Here is a 19144-nt window from a genome sequence, read left to right on the forward strand (position 1 = left end):
CTGCTTTGCAAAATGGCATCTAAATTGTCTTATTCAATTTGGTACAAAGATTATTTTCCCATACCTATGCTTTTTGTCCTATTTGGAATACAAAACACAAGGGAAGGCTTTGCACAGTATTTTCTATGTGCTTTGATATGAAATCTCTATGGCTACTTAGAAATATCTCTTGATATTTAACAGGAAATTTCTACAATTGTTTTATGATGAAACTTAAGAATTAGTAAGTACAAATAACGTGATTTTTCAAAGATGTTGCCATGCTAATATGTATCAATATGCAAGGGGATCTTGTAGCACCTTTGATACTGCATGGGGAAAAAGTTATTAGCATAAGCTTTCATAGATTTAAGTGATGAAGTAGACTTAAGGGCCTGAACAGACAGGCCAAAATAAAGCTGCTTTGAGTCACTTTGGAGGTGTGCTATTTAAATGACACACACATCTTAAGAGCCCAGAAGCTGCACCAAAGCTGTTTGCCAGTCCTTAGGATGCATACATCATCTAAACAGCATAAATCCAAAGTGACCTGAAGCAGCTTTAATTTGGCCTGTCTGTTTTGGCCCTCAAGTCTACAAAAGCTTATGCTACCAACTTCTTTCACCCAGTCTCAAAAGTGCTAGAAAATCCCTCTGTAATTTTTCAGTTAAATTCTGGATAACTACTTCTTGTTACTGATAGTGAATTTAGTGTTTTAACCAGTTATGGTACAGCTTTTCTTGTGGCTGAGCTTGCAATTTGACATTCAGCAAAACATGAGCCAAATGGACAGTGAGAAACTGGGACAAAACCAAATTAATTACATATGGCGTGCCCTGTTCTGCTATTCTGTGCTCAAGACTAATTCAGATATCTTCCATGTGGAGGTCACCCAAAAGTCTTTGGCATGGTGGCAATGGCACTCCACTTGGTGGCTATTAATAGGTGTGGCCCATTCACATGGCAATTTTCATACCAATGCCAAAACATCTATCTGCCACAAGATCCTCCACCATATAGCTTATCTTGGTTATGAAAATATCCCGCAGGGAGTGCCACCATGCCACTGTAATTTCCAGAGAGGGCTATGTGATAGGAGAAATGTGTGAAACAGTAAAAAGTCAGGCAATCTCCACACTCCAAAATAGTCCTCAGAATATACCATCAGGCCTCCTACTATCACTAGGTGTCTGGCTTATCAGCAGGTGATGCCTCATTTTCACTGTAAGGGGGAAAAAAGCACACAAGCTCTACTCTAATGGAAATTATTGACCAAAATGCACACAAGAGGATATATGAAGGATGGCAGCAGAGAAACAGGAGTGGGGATGATGTGTGGTGGTGGTTAGGGAGCTGGACAGGGAGAGCTTGCTATGATGAGAACAAAGTAGCATTTGTCCTGTTGACTACATAAAAATGTTGGCTATGTGACTCAATAATGACAGGAATTTTAGCCGCCACTTGTGTAGCAAAGAAAGAAAAGAGAACCTGGCATAATTGTGAAAAGGAGGATGGTAATGGTGAACCTGCAAAATGAATGTATCTTAAGTGCACTTATTCACAAGAAGACATGTCAATTTCTATGGAACATACATCTAAGTAAACATATTTAAGTTTGCTGCCTATGAAATACAAATTCCTGAATGACCCTTCCTGTTCTAACATTACATCGCCATGCAAACCACATCCGCAGACAATTATTCACTTGTTCTTTTGAACCCTCAGATTCTCTTAACTGGAAGCCCACCAAAAGTGTCAGTTCAGTGGCCCTGGAGGATTCTTGGAAACAGAGCATGTAAAAGTTATTTGCCAGTGGTCATGCTGGCTGGGAGATTTTGAGTTTTGTAAATCTGAAAAAAAAAAGTAGCTTTTACAACCTCTGCTTGGAAAGTAAGGCCCAGTACAGACGGGCACTTTGTGGCATCCTTACCATGAACTAGGGCTAGATGAGGCTGGGCATTTACATGTCCAGTAGCCCTAGTACGCGAGGAGGCCGCCATAATGGCTCGCCCCTATCTACATGGGTGGCGCCATGATGGCGAGAGCATTGTGCAGTGCCCAAACAGCGGTGGCCAGAAGTGGCATGATCAGGGCATGCGAGTGTGCCAGTTGCAGCCCTTGCAGTAAGCTGCTTTCAGCAGCTTCTTTTTGCTCTCAAGAGGAAGCGCATCGTTGCCACACCATTTGGTTGCTGCAGCAATGATGCAGGGCAAAGAAGGGTGGCATGGAGCTGCCCGTCCGTCAAGCCCCTAAATAAATGGATGGAATTTTCAGACCAACCCTAAAGTCAAAAAGAATTCTACTGAACACACTGCCTGTAAACACTGTTAACATTGTCCACCTGTATCTCCATGACACTGTTATCTCCATGGCACTCTGTAGCTCTCTGGACAACCAAAGTTGTTTCGCCTGGGCAGGATACTGTAACTGTGTAAACAATTTGTAGAAACCACCTTTGTGATTCCTTCACGGACAGAACAGGCACAGTCCATCAAGAACTGCTACTGCACAACCCTGCCTCTAGTCATTTGAACAGAACTTGCAAGGGGCTGTCATGCAAGACTTAAATGGAGGTCATACAATTGCAGAGCTTGGTAATCTGTGCCAGTAACTTCTGTGTTTCTCTCTCTCTCTCTCACACACACACAACACACTGTAGTCCTATAAATACAACTTGCATGTATACACATACACAGGAAAAGGGTTACATTCTATTAAAAGGTAAGGCATATTATTAGTTATTGATAGGAAATATTGGCGATGTATGGGGTTCTGGTCTGACATTTTCTCTCCCCATCTCCCCTGCTTCCTTTTGACTGTTGTGTGCTGCCAAAATTTCTCCATAGATGGTAGCAGAGGCAATCCCTGGGTGTGTTCATTGCACGCGACGGCAGTAGTAGCCCAACACTTTGCATTTCTCACACAGATGCTGAGGATGTTCTTTACTTTGATCGGAGACATCCAGGCCATCAGGTTTTTCCAGGGGTCTCTGTATAGGGAAGGAAAGCGCAGACATTATACATTCTTGTCAATGTTAACTGCCTGTAGGGATGAAGTTTGAGTAATACAAGGCTATTTTTATAATGCCAGGCTGAAAATTTCACAGAAGATGGTTTCCCTGTGTAAAGGATTTTCCAGTTTATCATCACTAGCCACAACATTTGGCCAGATTTTAGGACCGTTTCTTCTACCACCCTCTCATTTTTGAACCACCTAGTTTGACAACGGAAAATGTGAAAGCCTTAATGATTTTGTAATGTGGTTTGTCCTACAAATGATTAGTACTAAAATCTGTTGTTTTAATATGTAGACCATTCTGCTGCTTTTATTTGGGGGGGGGGGGGAGAGATAGTTATGCATCTTATTCTTTAAAAGCAACAAATCACTAGGTACTATCTGAAGACAAGAAAAACAAGCATCAGATGTTGATGATACATTTATTTTTATGCAATTAATCTAATGATTATGTTCTAAGAAGTTTGCTTATCATTGCAACCTCAGTTTAGGTGGTCTATGAGATCTCAAAGAAAGTGTGTGATAATTCATTATTGGTGGCAACCAGGGATAGAGAGGGAACCCTCCCATTGGTGTGATTTGATTTTAAGCTCTGCCAACTCAAGCAACCCATTGGTTCCCCCCTGAACTTGGAAGAGTGGAGTGGGTTTAGATTCTGCCTGGTGAGAAAAGTCACTATCATTCCTTGCTGCCAAGGTCCAGCAGTGATCAATAATTTAATAAGCAGAAGCTACCTTTCCATTTGAAGAAGAAAATCATACCTTTAAAACTTATTTTTATTTCATTGTTACAATGGGCATGTCTAGACAGACCATTTATATTTGTTTGTCCCCCCATATGCACACTTGAGTTTCTCTGTCCACACAAGGCAGGACCAAAGGCCCGATTTGAGTGCAGATTGTCTTCATGTGGGAAGGCAAGTTTTACAACGAATCTGGTCCTTCCCTACCTTAATCTGGTTTTATATTCACCATTTGTTCCAGATCTTCCAGGAAAATCTGGAACACTCCCAATAGTGAAGCCAGACAGCTATTTACACAGAATCTGCCACTGGGGCTACTGGTCTATTAAAGAATCCACTAAGCAAGACTCAACATTGCAATCTTTCCAGGCATTATACTCAGGGTGTGGTGGGCCTGGAAAAAATGGCTGCCTGTCTCTCTGTAGTTTGTCCTGATTCTTAGTGCCAAGTGTGGGTATAGCCCAGAGTTCCTTTTGATGGGACCTCTGAGACATTGGCCCTCACTGACTGTGCATCCATGTCTTCCGTCAATAATTAGGGACCGCTTGGAGTACACAAAGGTGGTCAAAGGCCCTGAAAAGCAAAATCTTGGTTGTCCTCAAGGTGCCAAAACATATGAGAAGCCTGCAAGAATATCATTGGTGGAATATTATGTTTTAGACTGCTAGTGAATATCACCAGTAGAGCTGAGTTTGTTCACTTGGAATATAAAAACAACGACCACTAAAACAAAAAAGTTAGCCAGTGTTCCAGAATTTGGAAAGGTTATGTTCTAGATCACATCTCCCAAAATTCCTTAGCCAGCACTAACAATTCTGTAGTGGAGTGGGGACTGGAATATGCAGAATGATTTTACTACATATGACCTAAATCCTCTTGCTAGTTCCATTAAGAGTAAACCCACTGATCAACTGCTGAATGATCAACCAAGATTTATGTAAATCCTACTGATTTAATGAGTGTACTGTACTGGAACTCCCAGTAGAATACAGCCTATGCAGCACATCCTTCCTTGCTTTATTAGGAAAAGCTCCTAGCTATTCTGTACTGATGGGGAAAAGCCAGGGTTAATAATGTCAGCAAGTAAAGGAGAGTGTGAAGACCACACAAGTAAGTGAGCATAGATGTTCATGTGGGAATAGATTTGGAACCAGTCCTCCCTGTTATAATATGTGCGAATACATTTGGAACTCCTCTTCCGCAGACCCCAATGTTCTGCCAGCTATATGGCTCTGTGATGAGAAGTTAGTCAAATAAAAACATTGAATGCATTTTGTTCGCCAGAAACTGGGCCAAACAAATTTTATTCTAGCACTATTGTTGAATGGCCTCATTCGTGCTATGAAAATGGTGTCACATAAACTTTTTCCTAAAACAAAACATTATATTAAAACCTAACCAGAGGGAAGGTGAAGCTGGTCATCATATAAAGGTGATTTCAGAAATCAGATTTAATCTCAACAGGTGGCCTGTTGCAAACGCCTATTCTCCCAGTTACAGTACACTAGTTCTGCAAAATGGGGATAATAAAGTGAACTTATAATTACATTATGGTCAAAATACATTACTTCAATATAATGTAAATAACTGCCAAGAGTTATATTATGCTTCCATGGCACAACCTTTGTACTGAATAGCAATGCAGTGCAATAGCAATGCACAATGCATATTCACAGTGGACTTTGATGTGGACCCATATATACAACAGTTCCATATGTATGTAACTCCACTGCTGCACCATCAACTGGATATACCATTACAAGTTGTCAGTTGTCCTCAAAAATAATTTCATGTGCAAAAATAGTTTCATTCATCTGTTCCTTCCCAAAATCTCTGGTTATTTTAATCTGTTCAATAAACAACTAACCCTTTTAAGAGGAACTTCTTGACGGTAAGAGCTGTTCAACAGTGGAACACACTCCTTCGGACAGTGATGGAGTTTCCTTGGAGATTTTCAAACAGAGGCTGGATGGCCATCTGTCAGGGATGTTTTGATTGTGATTTCCTGCATGGCATGGGGTTGGACTGGATGGCCCTTGTGGTCTCTTCCAACTCTATGATTCTATTATTCTCTTTTAAAAAGTCAGTATTATACTGTATGATCCTGACAGACCCAACAATCATTTTGAAAGGAAACAAACATGAGAGAGGACTGGGCAAGACAGACTGCACATACATGCATGCACCACAATTTACTGGACTAGAATAATTGTATCTGAACTGAAGCTATGAGAAGGGAAAGCACACCTTAAATCCAATTGCTTGTCCCAACTAGAACCGACTCACTGAATCAAGTTAATATAAGTGTTGGCTTACCAAGTTTCCATTACTTCAATGGGTCTACTCTAGTTAGCATCTAGATTTAGGCCAAGGTAACTAGGATGATGAAGGAAAGATTGTAGAGACCAGTTTGACTACTGTGCATGGTGACAGGATTGCAAATCTTTCACACTTAATCTAGTACACTGAAGCACTGCCATAGTAATGTGCAGGGTTTTGAAGTCCCACATCTATGTATTTGTGATCATTTTTTAAAATGTTCCCACACACAGTTTTCTACCAAAGTTAGGATCCTGATCTTGACTGCTTTTCTTAAAATGTCTCAGTGAAGTAGGAATATTTCTGATTGCATCTTTCATCTTCTTTTCTCACTCACTCTCTCTGTAGTTGTCTTAAAAATCTTAACCTGTACAAAACTGCAGAAATGGGATCAACTGATTATTCCCCCTCCCCTCACATCCACTTCAACTGTCTATCATAACAGTTTTGTTTTAAATTACACACCATGGTAAAAGAGATGGGGGTGGGGGGAGCCACAGTGGAAACATCTACCCCAAGGAAACAAGCTAAGATGTACCATATTTTAAGATGCAAGCAAAACCAACTATAATTCCACTTGTTCAACTATCTGAATAACCACACTGGGCTTTGACTAAAAAAGCTACAGTGAATTTTTATCATGAATTTGAAAAAAACTGGAATTACTGCTTTGTGTTTCATGGTGCCTCTGTTCACAAAGGTGACATTCTCCTTCCCCTGTTCCATGCAAAAGACTCTGAGATAGGTTCAGAAGAAAAGCTCCAGTTTTTGACGTTTTGCTAAAGGTTTGTGTGACCTCCTCCTCATCCCTGGCTTTGGTACAGCTGTAGTGCCACTGCTTTGAATGGAATAGCCAATTTTTTTAAGGTGGAAAAGATGCCCACTCTGGCCACCATCTCAACAAGGAAACAGAGGAACCCTTGCTCAGGGTAGCTGTACTACACAAAGATGCCTGGGGAGATGCTGCTGTGACTCAACACAAAAAAGAAATGCAGCAGTGACTGTATTTATTGATACAAACCAGCTTTAAACAAATTAACGCAAATACTCAGGAATATTTTTTTCCTGGAAGTAGAGCAAAGGATGTCGGGAATGCCAAGAGTTTCTTGGACCACCGACAGAAATAATATCTTTTCCCTGATTTGTTTTTCCCATGCATTGGTTGATTTCAGTTTTATTGGCCTGCAAGCCATTTAGATTTCAGAAATGTTATTGTTACCAGCACATTATGACATACTTGCAGAGGAGAGACTTTGGAAACACAGGAAACCAGGTTGCTCTGGGCCAGATGGAGGCCATAAAGCAGTGCTGAGGCTGCCTGCCACTGGAGGAGTATAGCTGTGGGATTTAAGTCCAGAAACAGCACATCTGTTCAACTTAGCACAAGCTTATGCAGTATTCCCACCACAATTTCACTAACTAGCGAATGAGCATTTGTGAACATAGTGGCTATAACCTAGAGCAGTGGCTCCCAATTCTGCATTCCCAAATCCTGGATGATCTTCATTTTGCAGACCCAGCCAGTATGGCCAGTGGTGAGAGATGCTGGGAGTTGTAGTCACACCCAGAGTTTAAGGATCACTTATCTGGAGCAGCAGTTCCTAGACTTTCTACATGAAAGAAGGTCTTCCATGTCAGGCACGCACGGTGAATGCATTGTGGATTTTATTCATGATTTTAAAGGAGATGTTCATGGTGCTGAACCTATTTTGGGGTTGAAAACCTTGGATAGTTCCTTGAATAAAACCCGTAGTGGGTTCACTGCACCTCTGACACAGAAGCCTGATGGAAGCAATATCCACATGAAGACATCAGCTAGATATATGCTGGCAGTTAGAGCTAACACAAAGATAAACATCACCCCACAGCAAGGAGCACCTTAGGCAACACTTTTCTTTTCTTTATCTATTTTTGTTATTATAGCATTTATGGTGTTTACAGTTGTGGTGTTGTTTATAGTACAATCGGCCTTTCGTATTGGCAGGGTTCAGTTCTGAAACGCTCCCCCCTCCCCCGGTTAATACCAAAAAACATGGGACCTCAAGTCCCATTACTATCAATGGATGCTATGTGTGCATGGCTGTGTTGGCATGGCTATGTGCACATCGCAGAAGAACAACCACAACAGGAGGCTTTCACAACCAACTCAAAAAATAGAAGGGAGAAACTAGCAAGGCACTAAGGTGTGATATGTCCAATAAATACTATATATCTAAAATAAATGAAACCACCACTTAAACTTCTGAATAATACTAAATTATATTTTACAGTGACCCCATGAAAATAATACTGAAATCCATCACATAACCATACAAAATACTGTCTAAAACAGAGTATATCAAACTAAGTCCACATATTTTTCCAAGTCCTCATAACCTCAGCTGCAGAAAACAGGTTGCTTTAAATGTAAACCCAATCCTTAGATGACTAGCCCACTGATACAGAGGGCCAACTGTACTTGATAAAATTGCCTCAAACAAAATACAGTACAGTAAGTTTTGCTATTGCACATGTTTTTATAATGCAAATTGGCAATAACACCTTAAGTTAATAGAGGAACACAGTGGGCCCTTGGTATCTACTGGGGTTTGGTTCAAGGACACACACACACCTCGAGATACTAAAATCCATGGATGCTCAAGTCCCATACTGTACAGTAGGGTAGTAAAAATCAAGGTGTGTATATATATATATATAGTGTGTGTGTATGTGTTTTCCCAAGCCATGGATGGTTGAATCTGTTGCCAAAGAATCGATGGCTACAGAGGGCTGACTGTACTATTTGCAGAACATAAAATCTTAATTGTCTATAGTGTGACGGAGCATTCAAAATTGACACCTCCCTTCATCTCAGCTAATAAGTGGCAACCCTGTCTCCCTTGCAAGCCAGAGATGAGATGCCATCCTGAGACAGGAGTCAGTGAGGTCGATGGAAGGTGGGTGTGGGATCATTTGTGGGGGGTTGAAATTGTAAACTGGAACAGGAATGAGTGAGGGGCAAGGGGGGGAGCATATACACAACCTATGGCTGCTGCAGCAAGCCAGGGCTTGTCAGTGCCAAGGTACAACAAACATTATTAGTTGTTCAAAGTATTAGGAGATCTTTCCACCTTTCAGGGAGGGCTTCCTGGTGCTTGGGGGAGCTGTATGTTGCCCACCACTACCATAAATACTTTTCCTCATGTTTTTAATGGTAATAATCACATATGCATAAAATTTAAAAATTATTCATTAAAAATTGTGGCAAATTGAATAAGTATCTTAGCTATCAGTAATATTTTTTGAGATCTGCACCTAATCCTATTTCTCCCATAAGTCCTGTTATTTTTAGAATGTGATTTTCTATAACATGGACTTTTTAAGGAACACAATTATCACATTATAGCAGAATTTATTGTACACCCCATGTTCTGCTGATTTTGGTCAAGAATAAATGATATGGAACTTGAAATTGGAAAAGAAAGCATACTGTAAAGCTGTTCGGCAGAAATTCATGTTTGTAGTTTGTGCCTACACTACAAAACATAGGCACGGTACAGACGGCGCAAAAGTGTTGTGCTTGCACCATGCTAGGATTACAGGATCGCGCAGCAACTACACGGTCCCTAACCTAGCACGTACTGGCAACAGCATAATGGCGGCACCCTGTGTACACGGGTGCCACCATTATGATGTTACGAATTATAGCGTCCACATGTCATGTCATGCCAGTTACATCACGAGTGCGCCATTGGCGCACTTGGACGTAACTGGCACGGTAGGAAAAGAACCTGCTTTTTGCGGGTTCTTTTTCCTCCGCAGGGAAGCCACACGGTTTGGCGGCTGCAGCTTCCCTGCAGAGAAAAAAATGCTGCTGCCACTCCAGACCTTCAAGCAGGTATGTACCATAGTTTGTCTATCAAAAATTAAAAATGGGGTAGAGGGTGGGAATAATAATAATAACCTAGTTCATGGCAGATATGACATTCCACAAACACTGAATCCCCAAGCTCAGGTCAGCAAAGTGCCCCTACAGGTTGGTACCAAGGGCAAGTGTCCAGTTTGCTTAACTGAGAGGCCAGGCCTGCCACAGAACAGTGCATGCATGCCAGTGAAGAAGTGATCATAGTAAGTATAGCACAGAAGTGGAAGAGTGAATTTTGTTTTATGAATGTATACTCTGGCTAATGCAGATTTCACATATGCACATTAATTTAAAGTTGGATGATAGGCCAGAAAGGTCAGGTGAAGGAACACTTCTTGAGTCTCATGTGTGAAAATATCCAAAACAATGCAGCACATCAACTCAAAGCTTAATGTCCTACAACTGTCTGCTTGGTTGCTAGAGCAAAACAGATAACATTATAGGTAGTCCTTTTAAAAACTACTGTTGGAAAACAACACAAATATATAGTTAGTCAAGGAACTGTGATATATCCAAGATTTTGTGAAATTTGATTCAATTTGGAAGATCCAAAGTGGAAGAATCCTTCACCTCTGAGAAGATGATGTTCAGAGGAGGAAATCAGCTACCAGCTGGCTGAATATGCACCAGTTCTGCATCTTCATGGCAGAGATAATATTGGAGAAAGTGAAAACAGAGGAAGGCTGCTTGATAAGAAACCGACAGAGATTGTTACTTCTCCCAAAGAGAGCGGTTAGGTTGAGTGGTGGTGGGAATAAGGAGGAAATGACCATTAAGTCGTTGGCATCTGGACAGTGATGCTTCCAAGAATGTCAAGGAAATGAATACACAGGCTTTGGGTTAGGGTTAGATATGGACTCTCTTATAATGCCAGACAAAAAACCAGCTATTAGCAACTAGCTGGAATAAAAGACAGCAACATTCTGGAAAGAAGAGATATTGTTTAAAAAAAAAAAGAGCTCCACCATTGTGTTGTTGGGGAAATATGTAGTTTAAAGAACTATGGAGGGGGGAAAATGGCATAGTAAATGTGGCTTGGAAACGTCCCTGAAACCATGTCAATAATAGGCTTGGTTGATCAGTGCATCTGGGGTTGAAATCTTGGAAATCATGTCTCCTTCATGCTGAATTCCAAGGAAACATCTTCCTTGAACTGCAAATGGGCACTAAATTTCCTTGAGTTTGAAAATCTACCAGTGACCACATGGCCAAAGGGGAAGGTTCCAGTCTGCAGATAGCCCTCCCTACCATCTGAACTAAGACCAGAAACAGAAAATACAGGCCTATGACTAACATCTTCCATTTTTTCTCCTGTTTGGCTGATGAAGAAGTCACTGTAACTTCGAATGCTTGCAACATGTACCGTAATTATGCATTTTGGTTGGTCCAATACAGGTATCATTGTTTGGATGTTACAGAACTGCCAAGAATCTGTATTCCAAGCCAGCACCACTGGGTGGATTTCTATGTTTCCAGGAAAGATCAGAGTTACATTTGAACAAGAATGAGAAAAGCCATACCTTCTCTCCATTTTTCAGTCCACACATGATTATTCCTTTTCATCACCTATATTTTTGCCATCTTACAGCCTATACACACCACTTGAAATATTTGACTAGTGTTGTCGTAGTTGCCATAGCTACTACAGAATCAAAAAAAGATCCAACATAAAATGCTCTTAAAATGCACTACATGTAAGCATGAATATTTTCAATAACAGACTTTCAAGCTATGCTGAGAAGCCTGAGACCTCCAGTGTAATCACTTAGCTCTCCCCCTCATATTAAAATCTCCAGTGGTACCTCTGAACCTATGACACTGAGAAAGACCAAGTTGCCAAAGCACACCTCTGCTCCCTTGCTGGGTGAAAGATATGCCAAGTGCAAGCATCAGCCCCCAAACCAATCCTATCTTTAATCCTGCAAACAAGCCATTAATCAAAATGTCTAGTTTAATCTAACAGTCAAAGCCCTTTCTCTGAACCCCAATAATAATCTTGGAGAATTAGACAAGGAATTTCTTTCATGGTACTGCTGCTGTCACTGCCAAGCAAGGGAGTAGAGACTGTGCTTTGGAATGGATTCTGGATTTCTGGCATGGTGTCATCAGTTGCTAGTCACACAGCCTCCAGTCTCATTTGTAATGGATCAGTTTTCATTTTGACCTACTTTAAATTAATCTGAAAGCTTCATCTCAGCACTCAAATATTTTCTATGGCTAAGGGAGGTCTTTGCTTTACTTTTCCAGCTGACCTTTTTCTAGTCCTCTGCCTCACACGCCTTACCAAATGCTACTTCTTAGTATTCAGATTCCCTCCCACTCTTCCTCCACAATTCTGGTTATACAGTTATCTGTAAACTGAAATATACAGTACCTCATTTGGAATGAACAGCAATAAGGGCATTAAATCCAACCAGCAGTGTAGTGGAGCCAAGACTTACATTGTCAGTGTGCCTGGAGCTTTGGACTGACTGAGATGATGGCACTGTTTGTCACACACACATACTGTGAACTATTTCAAGAAACTACTTCTAGCAGTTATTATCAATACCAAGAGCCAGTTGTTTTGTAAAGCTAATGGGTAATACAGTCGGCCCTTCTTATACACAAATTTTTTATACACGGACTCAAGCATTCACAGTTTGAAAATGTTCCCAAAAAGTATAAATTTCAAATGTCAAACCTTGATTTTCCATTTTTTATAAGGGACACCATTTTGCTATGTCATTATATTGAATGGGACTTGAGCATCCATGGATTTCGTTATCCACGGGGGATCTTGGAACCAAACCCCAGCGTATAACAAGGGTCCACTGTAATTGCCCTTTCAGAACCAACCCACTGACAGCTATCTTGCATGGCATGTTTTTAAAATGCTGTATTACCTTTATAGATGCTATTGCCTAACTTATGTAGACATGCAATGGCAGAATACTAGAAGTTGCTCAGTATAGATCAGCTGGTTCATATTTTGCTTCCATCCTCAGATACAGCTAGGAATAGTCTCTTGATTCAGCTGGATCGTTGAAAAAGGAATCCTGTAGAAGCTCCAATAACATATTTTCTATTGTAGTCTACATAGTTAGGGTTACAGGAAAACCACAGTAACACTGTTGATTTGTTCCAGTAAATTTTGCATTAGTATATATATTGTTTTGCAGCAGAGAAAGCTCTGTGTTAAGATACAGCAAAATGACTGGAAATCATTAAAGACCAGCCAAAATGTAACTATTTATTTAATGTATTTATGTTATTGCAGGGATTTTCTGCTTCAGGCTCCCAAATATCCTGAGATGAATGTAATAATCTGGTTGCATGTAAAAGTTATTTATCAATGAGAGTTATACTCAGCTCACCACACTAAGTCAAACAAAAAACACTATAGTTTAGAATAGAAGGAGTCAGGACCACCCCAAGATGCGTTACTAGCTGAAGCAGAGTAGGGAATTATGTCTACTGGGGATGTAAATTGTCACTAATTTTGTTCTTGAAGGAAAGTCTAAGTAGCTTTAGCAATTTTCTTCTGGCTGTGAGAAATAAGACTATTCATTTTGGGACTTCCACTGTACAAAATTCATACAAATGTTGTACTTGGGACTTACTCTATGCAAAATTTACACATACTATTTTGGTTAGGAAAATAACATTTTCTGACACATGGGAACTCTGTATAGAGCAAGGGGAAAGGTTAGTGATTCTGAGAAATGGGGAAAGGTAAGCTACCCATGTGGGATCTTAGGCAGTTTGGTACAGTGTTCAGCCAGAAAATAACATCAATATTTGTTTTCAGTTTGCTTGTTTGTTTGTTTTTTCTGAGGGGGGGGTCAGAGGCGCTGCAGAAATGCCAGGGGGCTTCAGGAGCCAGTAAAATACAATAAAATAAAATAGCAATTGCAGACACACTTTACCCTTCCCTGGCCTATCATATTTCAGACTTCCAGTTTCTGACCTCAGATTGACCAGTATCCTACTTCTTCCATGGTATGTATTTTGCTAGTTGAAGGAGGTCTGCAACAGCCTTACCTGCTTGTGAGGATAGACATTAATGTGGCACTTGATACATTCTTGTCCCATGTTAGCCCAGGAGTTTCCACTCATCCATTTTCTCTTGCACTTTGGGCATTTATATTCACCAAAGCAGCGTTTTTTCCCCTGGTATGGTGTCAAGCCTTCTCCTTTTGGACGTGCCTAAAATGGGAAGGAATAGGGGAAATTAGGTAATAAGAAGTAAAAAACAGGAAATGGGAATGAATTGTACAGGCGTTTTACATGTCTCAAGCAGCTTTTTGTTATTTTTTTACAACGTTAGTGTAAAAGTCCATTATAAAGTACACTACTTTTGAAATAGAAGGATATTGCAAAAGTAGGTTGCCAAATGACACTGTTGGGCACACAGCCCTGGTGGTGTAGTGGTTAAATGCCAGTATTTCGGCCACAACGTTGTGAGTTCTTTCCCAAAGAGCTCCAGGTAGACTCAGCCTTCCATCCTTTCATAGGCCAGTAAAATGAATACCCAGCTTGTTGGGGGCAATTGAGTTACAGACTGTAAACTGCTTAGAGAGTGCTAAGTTATGGTCCTATGCTCTTTTGGGGGGGCAAAATCTCACTGGGCAAGTCCAGGCTCTTCAATTCGCTTGAAAAAGATCTTTACATTGCATTTATTTATTTCATATTACTGTATTCACAATACTACCACTTAGCATGCTGATTATTTAAACTACTTTGTGTACACAATTATGCTGTTGTAGTGCTGTTTATAGTGCATGTTTCTTACCAAAAGTAAGCCTCACTATGGGCCGGAACAGACGGCCTGTTAGAGATGCCTTCTGGGTGTCTTGGGAGTGAGGTGTTTACATGCTGCATGTTCCAAAGATGCCCAGAAGCTGGCTGACTGCCCAGATGTGGGCAGCTTCAAGACACTCCGGCAGCACAGCATTTACATATCGCACACTTCCGGAATATCCTGAACAACATTCAACAGTTTCACTGAATTTGTACATAAATTAGTATCATACCCACATTAGTGTGTGTGTGTGTGTGAGAAAGAGAGAGTTTGACAGACAAAGAGGTCTAGGTTCACTGTGTGAAGTAATATCAGAGGCAAGAATCAAACAAGGGACTTTCCAGTTCCTTCAAAATTGTTTCTAAGCAACTATTATACCAATGCTGCCACCATCAAAACATGGCTATATGCAAAATGGTCAAATACTTGGCAGTAAAGAACAATAGTGCAATGAAATTAAAAGGTCAGTAAAATCGGTATCAATAAGAGCTTTCCACCAACATTCTATCAACTTTTGTCATATGATAGCATAATCAAGAGACAGAAAATTCAGGTTAGGACTTCACAGGAAAAGGGATAGCTTGTTTCCCTTTGGAGGAACTCCATGGGGGAGAGTAGAAAAACTAGAGTAACCAACAATTTATTTCTTCCATAATCTAATCTTTACCCTGACCAGCAGAAGTCATTTTGCTAGTCAACAAAGCAAAGTACTGTACATGTTACAATCTATCCAGTACCTTCAAAGGATGAAATAAAAGATATAGCTGTTTTAGTCTGTAGAATCAATACGTAGAGAGATCTTGTAGCACCTCTGAGACTAACTGAAAGAAAGAAGTTGGCAGCATGAGCTTTCACAAGCTTCATTTTACTTCCTCAGATTCTCAAACCAAAAGCATCTGAGAAAGTAAACTGAAGCCTATGAAAGTTCATGCCGCCAACTTCTTTCTGCCAGTTAGGAATCAAACAGACAGTCAGAATAAACAGGTTTCAGGATGGCTTTGAGGTGGGGTGTTTAGATGATGCATGCCTCAAAGCTGGACAGAAACTACTCTCAAGCCGTCCTACAAGGAGAAAAACTGGACTAAAAAGGAGCTGGATTTTTCCACTTCTTCCGAGAAAATGTGCACTTTCACATGTACGTATAAATGCATTGATGCCAGGGGGGCTCTAAAGGGGTGCTCTATTTTAATCATAATCCTAATTGGGCATATAAACACCCCATCACAGGAACACATTTAAAAGGGATGGAGCTGCATACCCAAGTAGTGAGGGTGGCAATGCCCAAAAGAGAAAGCTGACAGCTCTCATGGAGATGAATACAACATATACAAAACAGTTAGTCAAAGAGAGGGCACAGGGTGAAGGTGGGGCATGATTGTATCTTGCTGGCATCTGCATGGGCATTCCAAATGTGTGCAGGTTCACTGGGACAGCCATGCAATGGGATGGCAGTCACTGGTGGTACCCTCCTGTGAAGGTGTGCAGGGATGGTGGGGGGAACAGTAAAAAAAAAAGTACCCAGCGGCATGGCTTCAAGCCGTGCCATGTGGTCATGACATGCACACTCCAGCCATTTTAGGAGTGAAAAGTACAGTAGGTGGGGTTTCAATGCGGCTTTGGAAAAGGCAGCTTCAAGCTGCTTTTCCCCTGTCCATCTGTTTCACCCCATATAAGTTTATCACACTAGTGAGTTTCCACAGGCAAATGGGAGTTAAACGGGAGTTAAACTACATTTAAGTTTAAAGTAGACTTGTAAATTCGGTTAGTTTTTCACACTGAAATGGCACCAAAGTGCAATAACATGAAGTTAATCCACAGTTAAAGTGGAGAAAACCAGCAGCTTTTCAAATTCGGAACTCAACCAAATTTGAAAAGCTGCTGGTTTCCTCCACTTTAACTGTGGATTAACTTCGCGTTATTGCACGTTAACTGTGATGTCGTGTGAAAAACTTTTGAGCATTTCTGGGTTTCCTTCACGTTAAATCCCGTTTAAATCTTGTTTGCCTGTGGGATCTTGCTAGTGTGATAAACCTCACAGGAGTTTATCACACTAGCGTGATCCCGTGAGAAAACGGGAGTTAAATACGATTTAAGTTCAATTCTAATTTAAACAGAACTTGCAAATTCAGAAAGTTTATCACAGTTATTGCTGCTAAAACAAAACAATGCAAAGTTAATCTGCAGTTAAAGCGGAGGAAACCAGCAGCTTTTTAAATTCGGTTTGTTTCAAAAGTAAAAAGCTGCTGGTTTCCTCCACTTTTACTGCAGATTAACTTCACATTATTTCACGTTAACTGCGCTGTTGTGTGATAAACTTTTGGCATTTCCTGGTTTCCTACACATTATATTGCGTTTAACTCTCATTTTCCCGTGGGATCTCACTAGTGTGATAAACTCCATTGTCACAATGGTGCGAGAACTTCAAAGGATGAGTGAAACAGCAACAGCAAAATAGCCTACTGTGCCTGATGCCTAAAAATAGTCTCATGTAGGAGGAAATTCTGAATGAGCAAGGCCGCAATGAAAAAGCCTCATTCATTGACCACTGCTGAGTGAAATTCCTGTAGTGATGAAAATGAACTGTGGCCATCACATAGGTTAGCCGTTTATCCTACTTTATAGAGAATAGACTTGTATTTGAAGACATTTATTTGAAGTGTTGTCAAACCCATCTTGAGCTTAAATAACCAGAAGAAGGGAAAGTGGGGTCTTGAATATGCCTATCAACATTTAACACCTATCTAGCAAACTAAGCACACCTGCAGATCACCTGGTCATGATCTTCTCCACCATAGTGAGGTGTATTGGATTAGATTCATAACTAAATCATAATAATTACATTTCCAAATTGTCATAGATATTTATGTTGTTGTCATGTGATTAAGTTGTTTCTGACTTACAGCAACCTTATCATGGTTGTTTCTTAACAAGTATTGTTCAGAGGGTGTTTGCCACTGCCTTCTCCTGAAGCCAAGAGAGTGCGACTTGCTCCAAGTCATTCAATGGGTTTCCATGGCTGAGGGGGATTTGACTCCCAGAGTCCAAGTCCTACACTCACCACGCTAGCTCTGCTTATGCATTATATACTTATACATTACCCTATGCAATCTTAGGTAAATATTTCCTCCTCAGTCCTTTATTTCTAGTGATTGTTTTTCCTCTTTTTTGGTGAGGTGTAAGTGGACAGACTGCCACTGCAATTTATGCTGAACTGGTGACAAGATGATAACCAGCTACAAATTATCGTAACTGCTCTGATACCAACAAATAGGTGCGCGCACACACACAAGCATGCAAGCACGCACATACAGAGCATGAAGATATTGCTTACCCTAGACAATCTGAGCACCTTTGGTTTTGTGCTTGGTAATCTTCTCTTACATCTATGACTCTCTGCTTTCATGTATAATGGTGGGTAATAAATACACAGGGGAACAGCTTCTCTCATGGGAACTCTTGTGGTCCATATGGTTTCTGTTTTGTCTGTTGTCATTCTATTATCCAGCTCCTGGAAAATGTGAATCATGAACCTTTGTAGGGCTGGACTGCCCCATGATCCACTTATGTTGTTGCCATTTGAGGTTACTTAACATTCCCAAACAGCCTGCGTGTTTCTTAACTCTTTGGGGCACCACTTCTCCTAGCAAAGGATATGCATATACAGCAAAAATAAATATTTGAGCAGTAGGAAAATACAGTTCTTTTATAGGGATACTCCCTTGCAACGCATGGGGGTGATGCTTGTTTCCTGCACATTCATGATATATTGGATGTTCCCTAGTTATATAGCTGAAGAGAATAAGGACCGTTAATTATATAGACAATATTAAAATAGCTACGTTGAGAGGTACATGTGAACACAAGAGAATGTAACTTGGTATACCAATGAGTGAGCATTACTCCAAAGTCTCTGGAACAAGATGGGTTATACAGTAGCAAAGCTGCATTCTTCCACCTGATACTGCCTAGATTTTAAGAAGCTAAGCAGAGGACCTTCTCTCTCATTGCTATGACCATCAGAAGTATATTTGGTAAGAATGTAAGTGAAGACCTTCCTTTTCAGTGGCTGCTCCCAGAATCTGGAACTTTCTGCTATGTTTGATCAGGCCCACTCCCCCTTTGACGTATTTGCACTAGAATACAAAAGATGTTTTTATTCAGATAAGAGTCCAGCTTTTAAGCTAATTGGTTTTCTGAAATAGGTTTTAATTGGAGGGCACTGTTGATTTCCAAATGTTACTGATGCATTTCTAATTGATTTGGGTTTATGGTCTGATCATAATGTTGCCTTCTAGACCATATTTTATTGTTGTCATCTGCTTTGAGCATGATTTGCAGTGGACAGATGGGATATAAATGTATTGTTTCCCCCCAAAAGCTGGGATAGTACAACATTAAAAAA

At 40.5% G+C, this 19144-nt stretch overlaps 1 protein-coding gene across 1 annotated transcript in view; it reads right to left on the bottom strand.

Annotated features, from left to right (window-relative positions):
- Positions 1-512: 512 nt before the first annotated feature.
- ZCCHC24 (zinc finger CCHC-type containing 24) overlaps positions 513-19144 on the bottom strand; it is a 147232-nt gene continuing 128600 nt past the window's right edge. Inside the window, 2 exon segments of the mRNA XM_042457852.1 lie at positions 513-2968; positions 13983-14147. Coding sequence (XP_042313786.1) covers positions 2855-2968; positions 13983-14147 — 279 coding nt within the window. The 3' untranslated portion in view covers positions 513-2854.

The sequence above is a fragment of the Sceloporus undulatus genome, chromosome 3 (assembly GCF_019175285.1).
Source record: "Sceloporus undulatus isolate JIND9_A2432 ecotype Alabama chromosome 3, SceUnd_v1.1, whole genome shotgun sequence".
Classification (NCBI taxonomy): Eukaryota; Metazoa; Chordata; class Lepidosauria; order Squamata; family Phrynosomatidae; genus Sceloporus; species Sceloporus undulatus.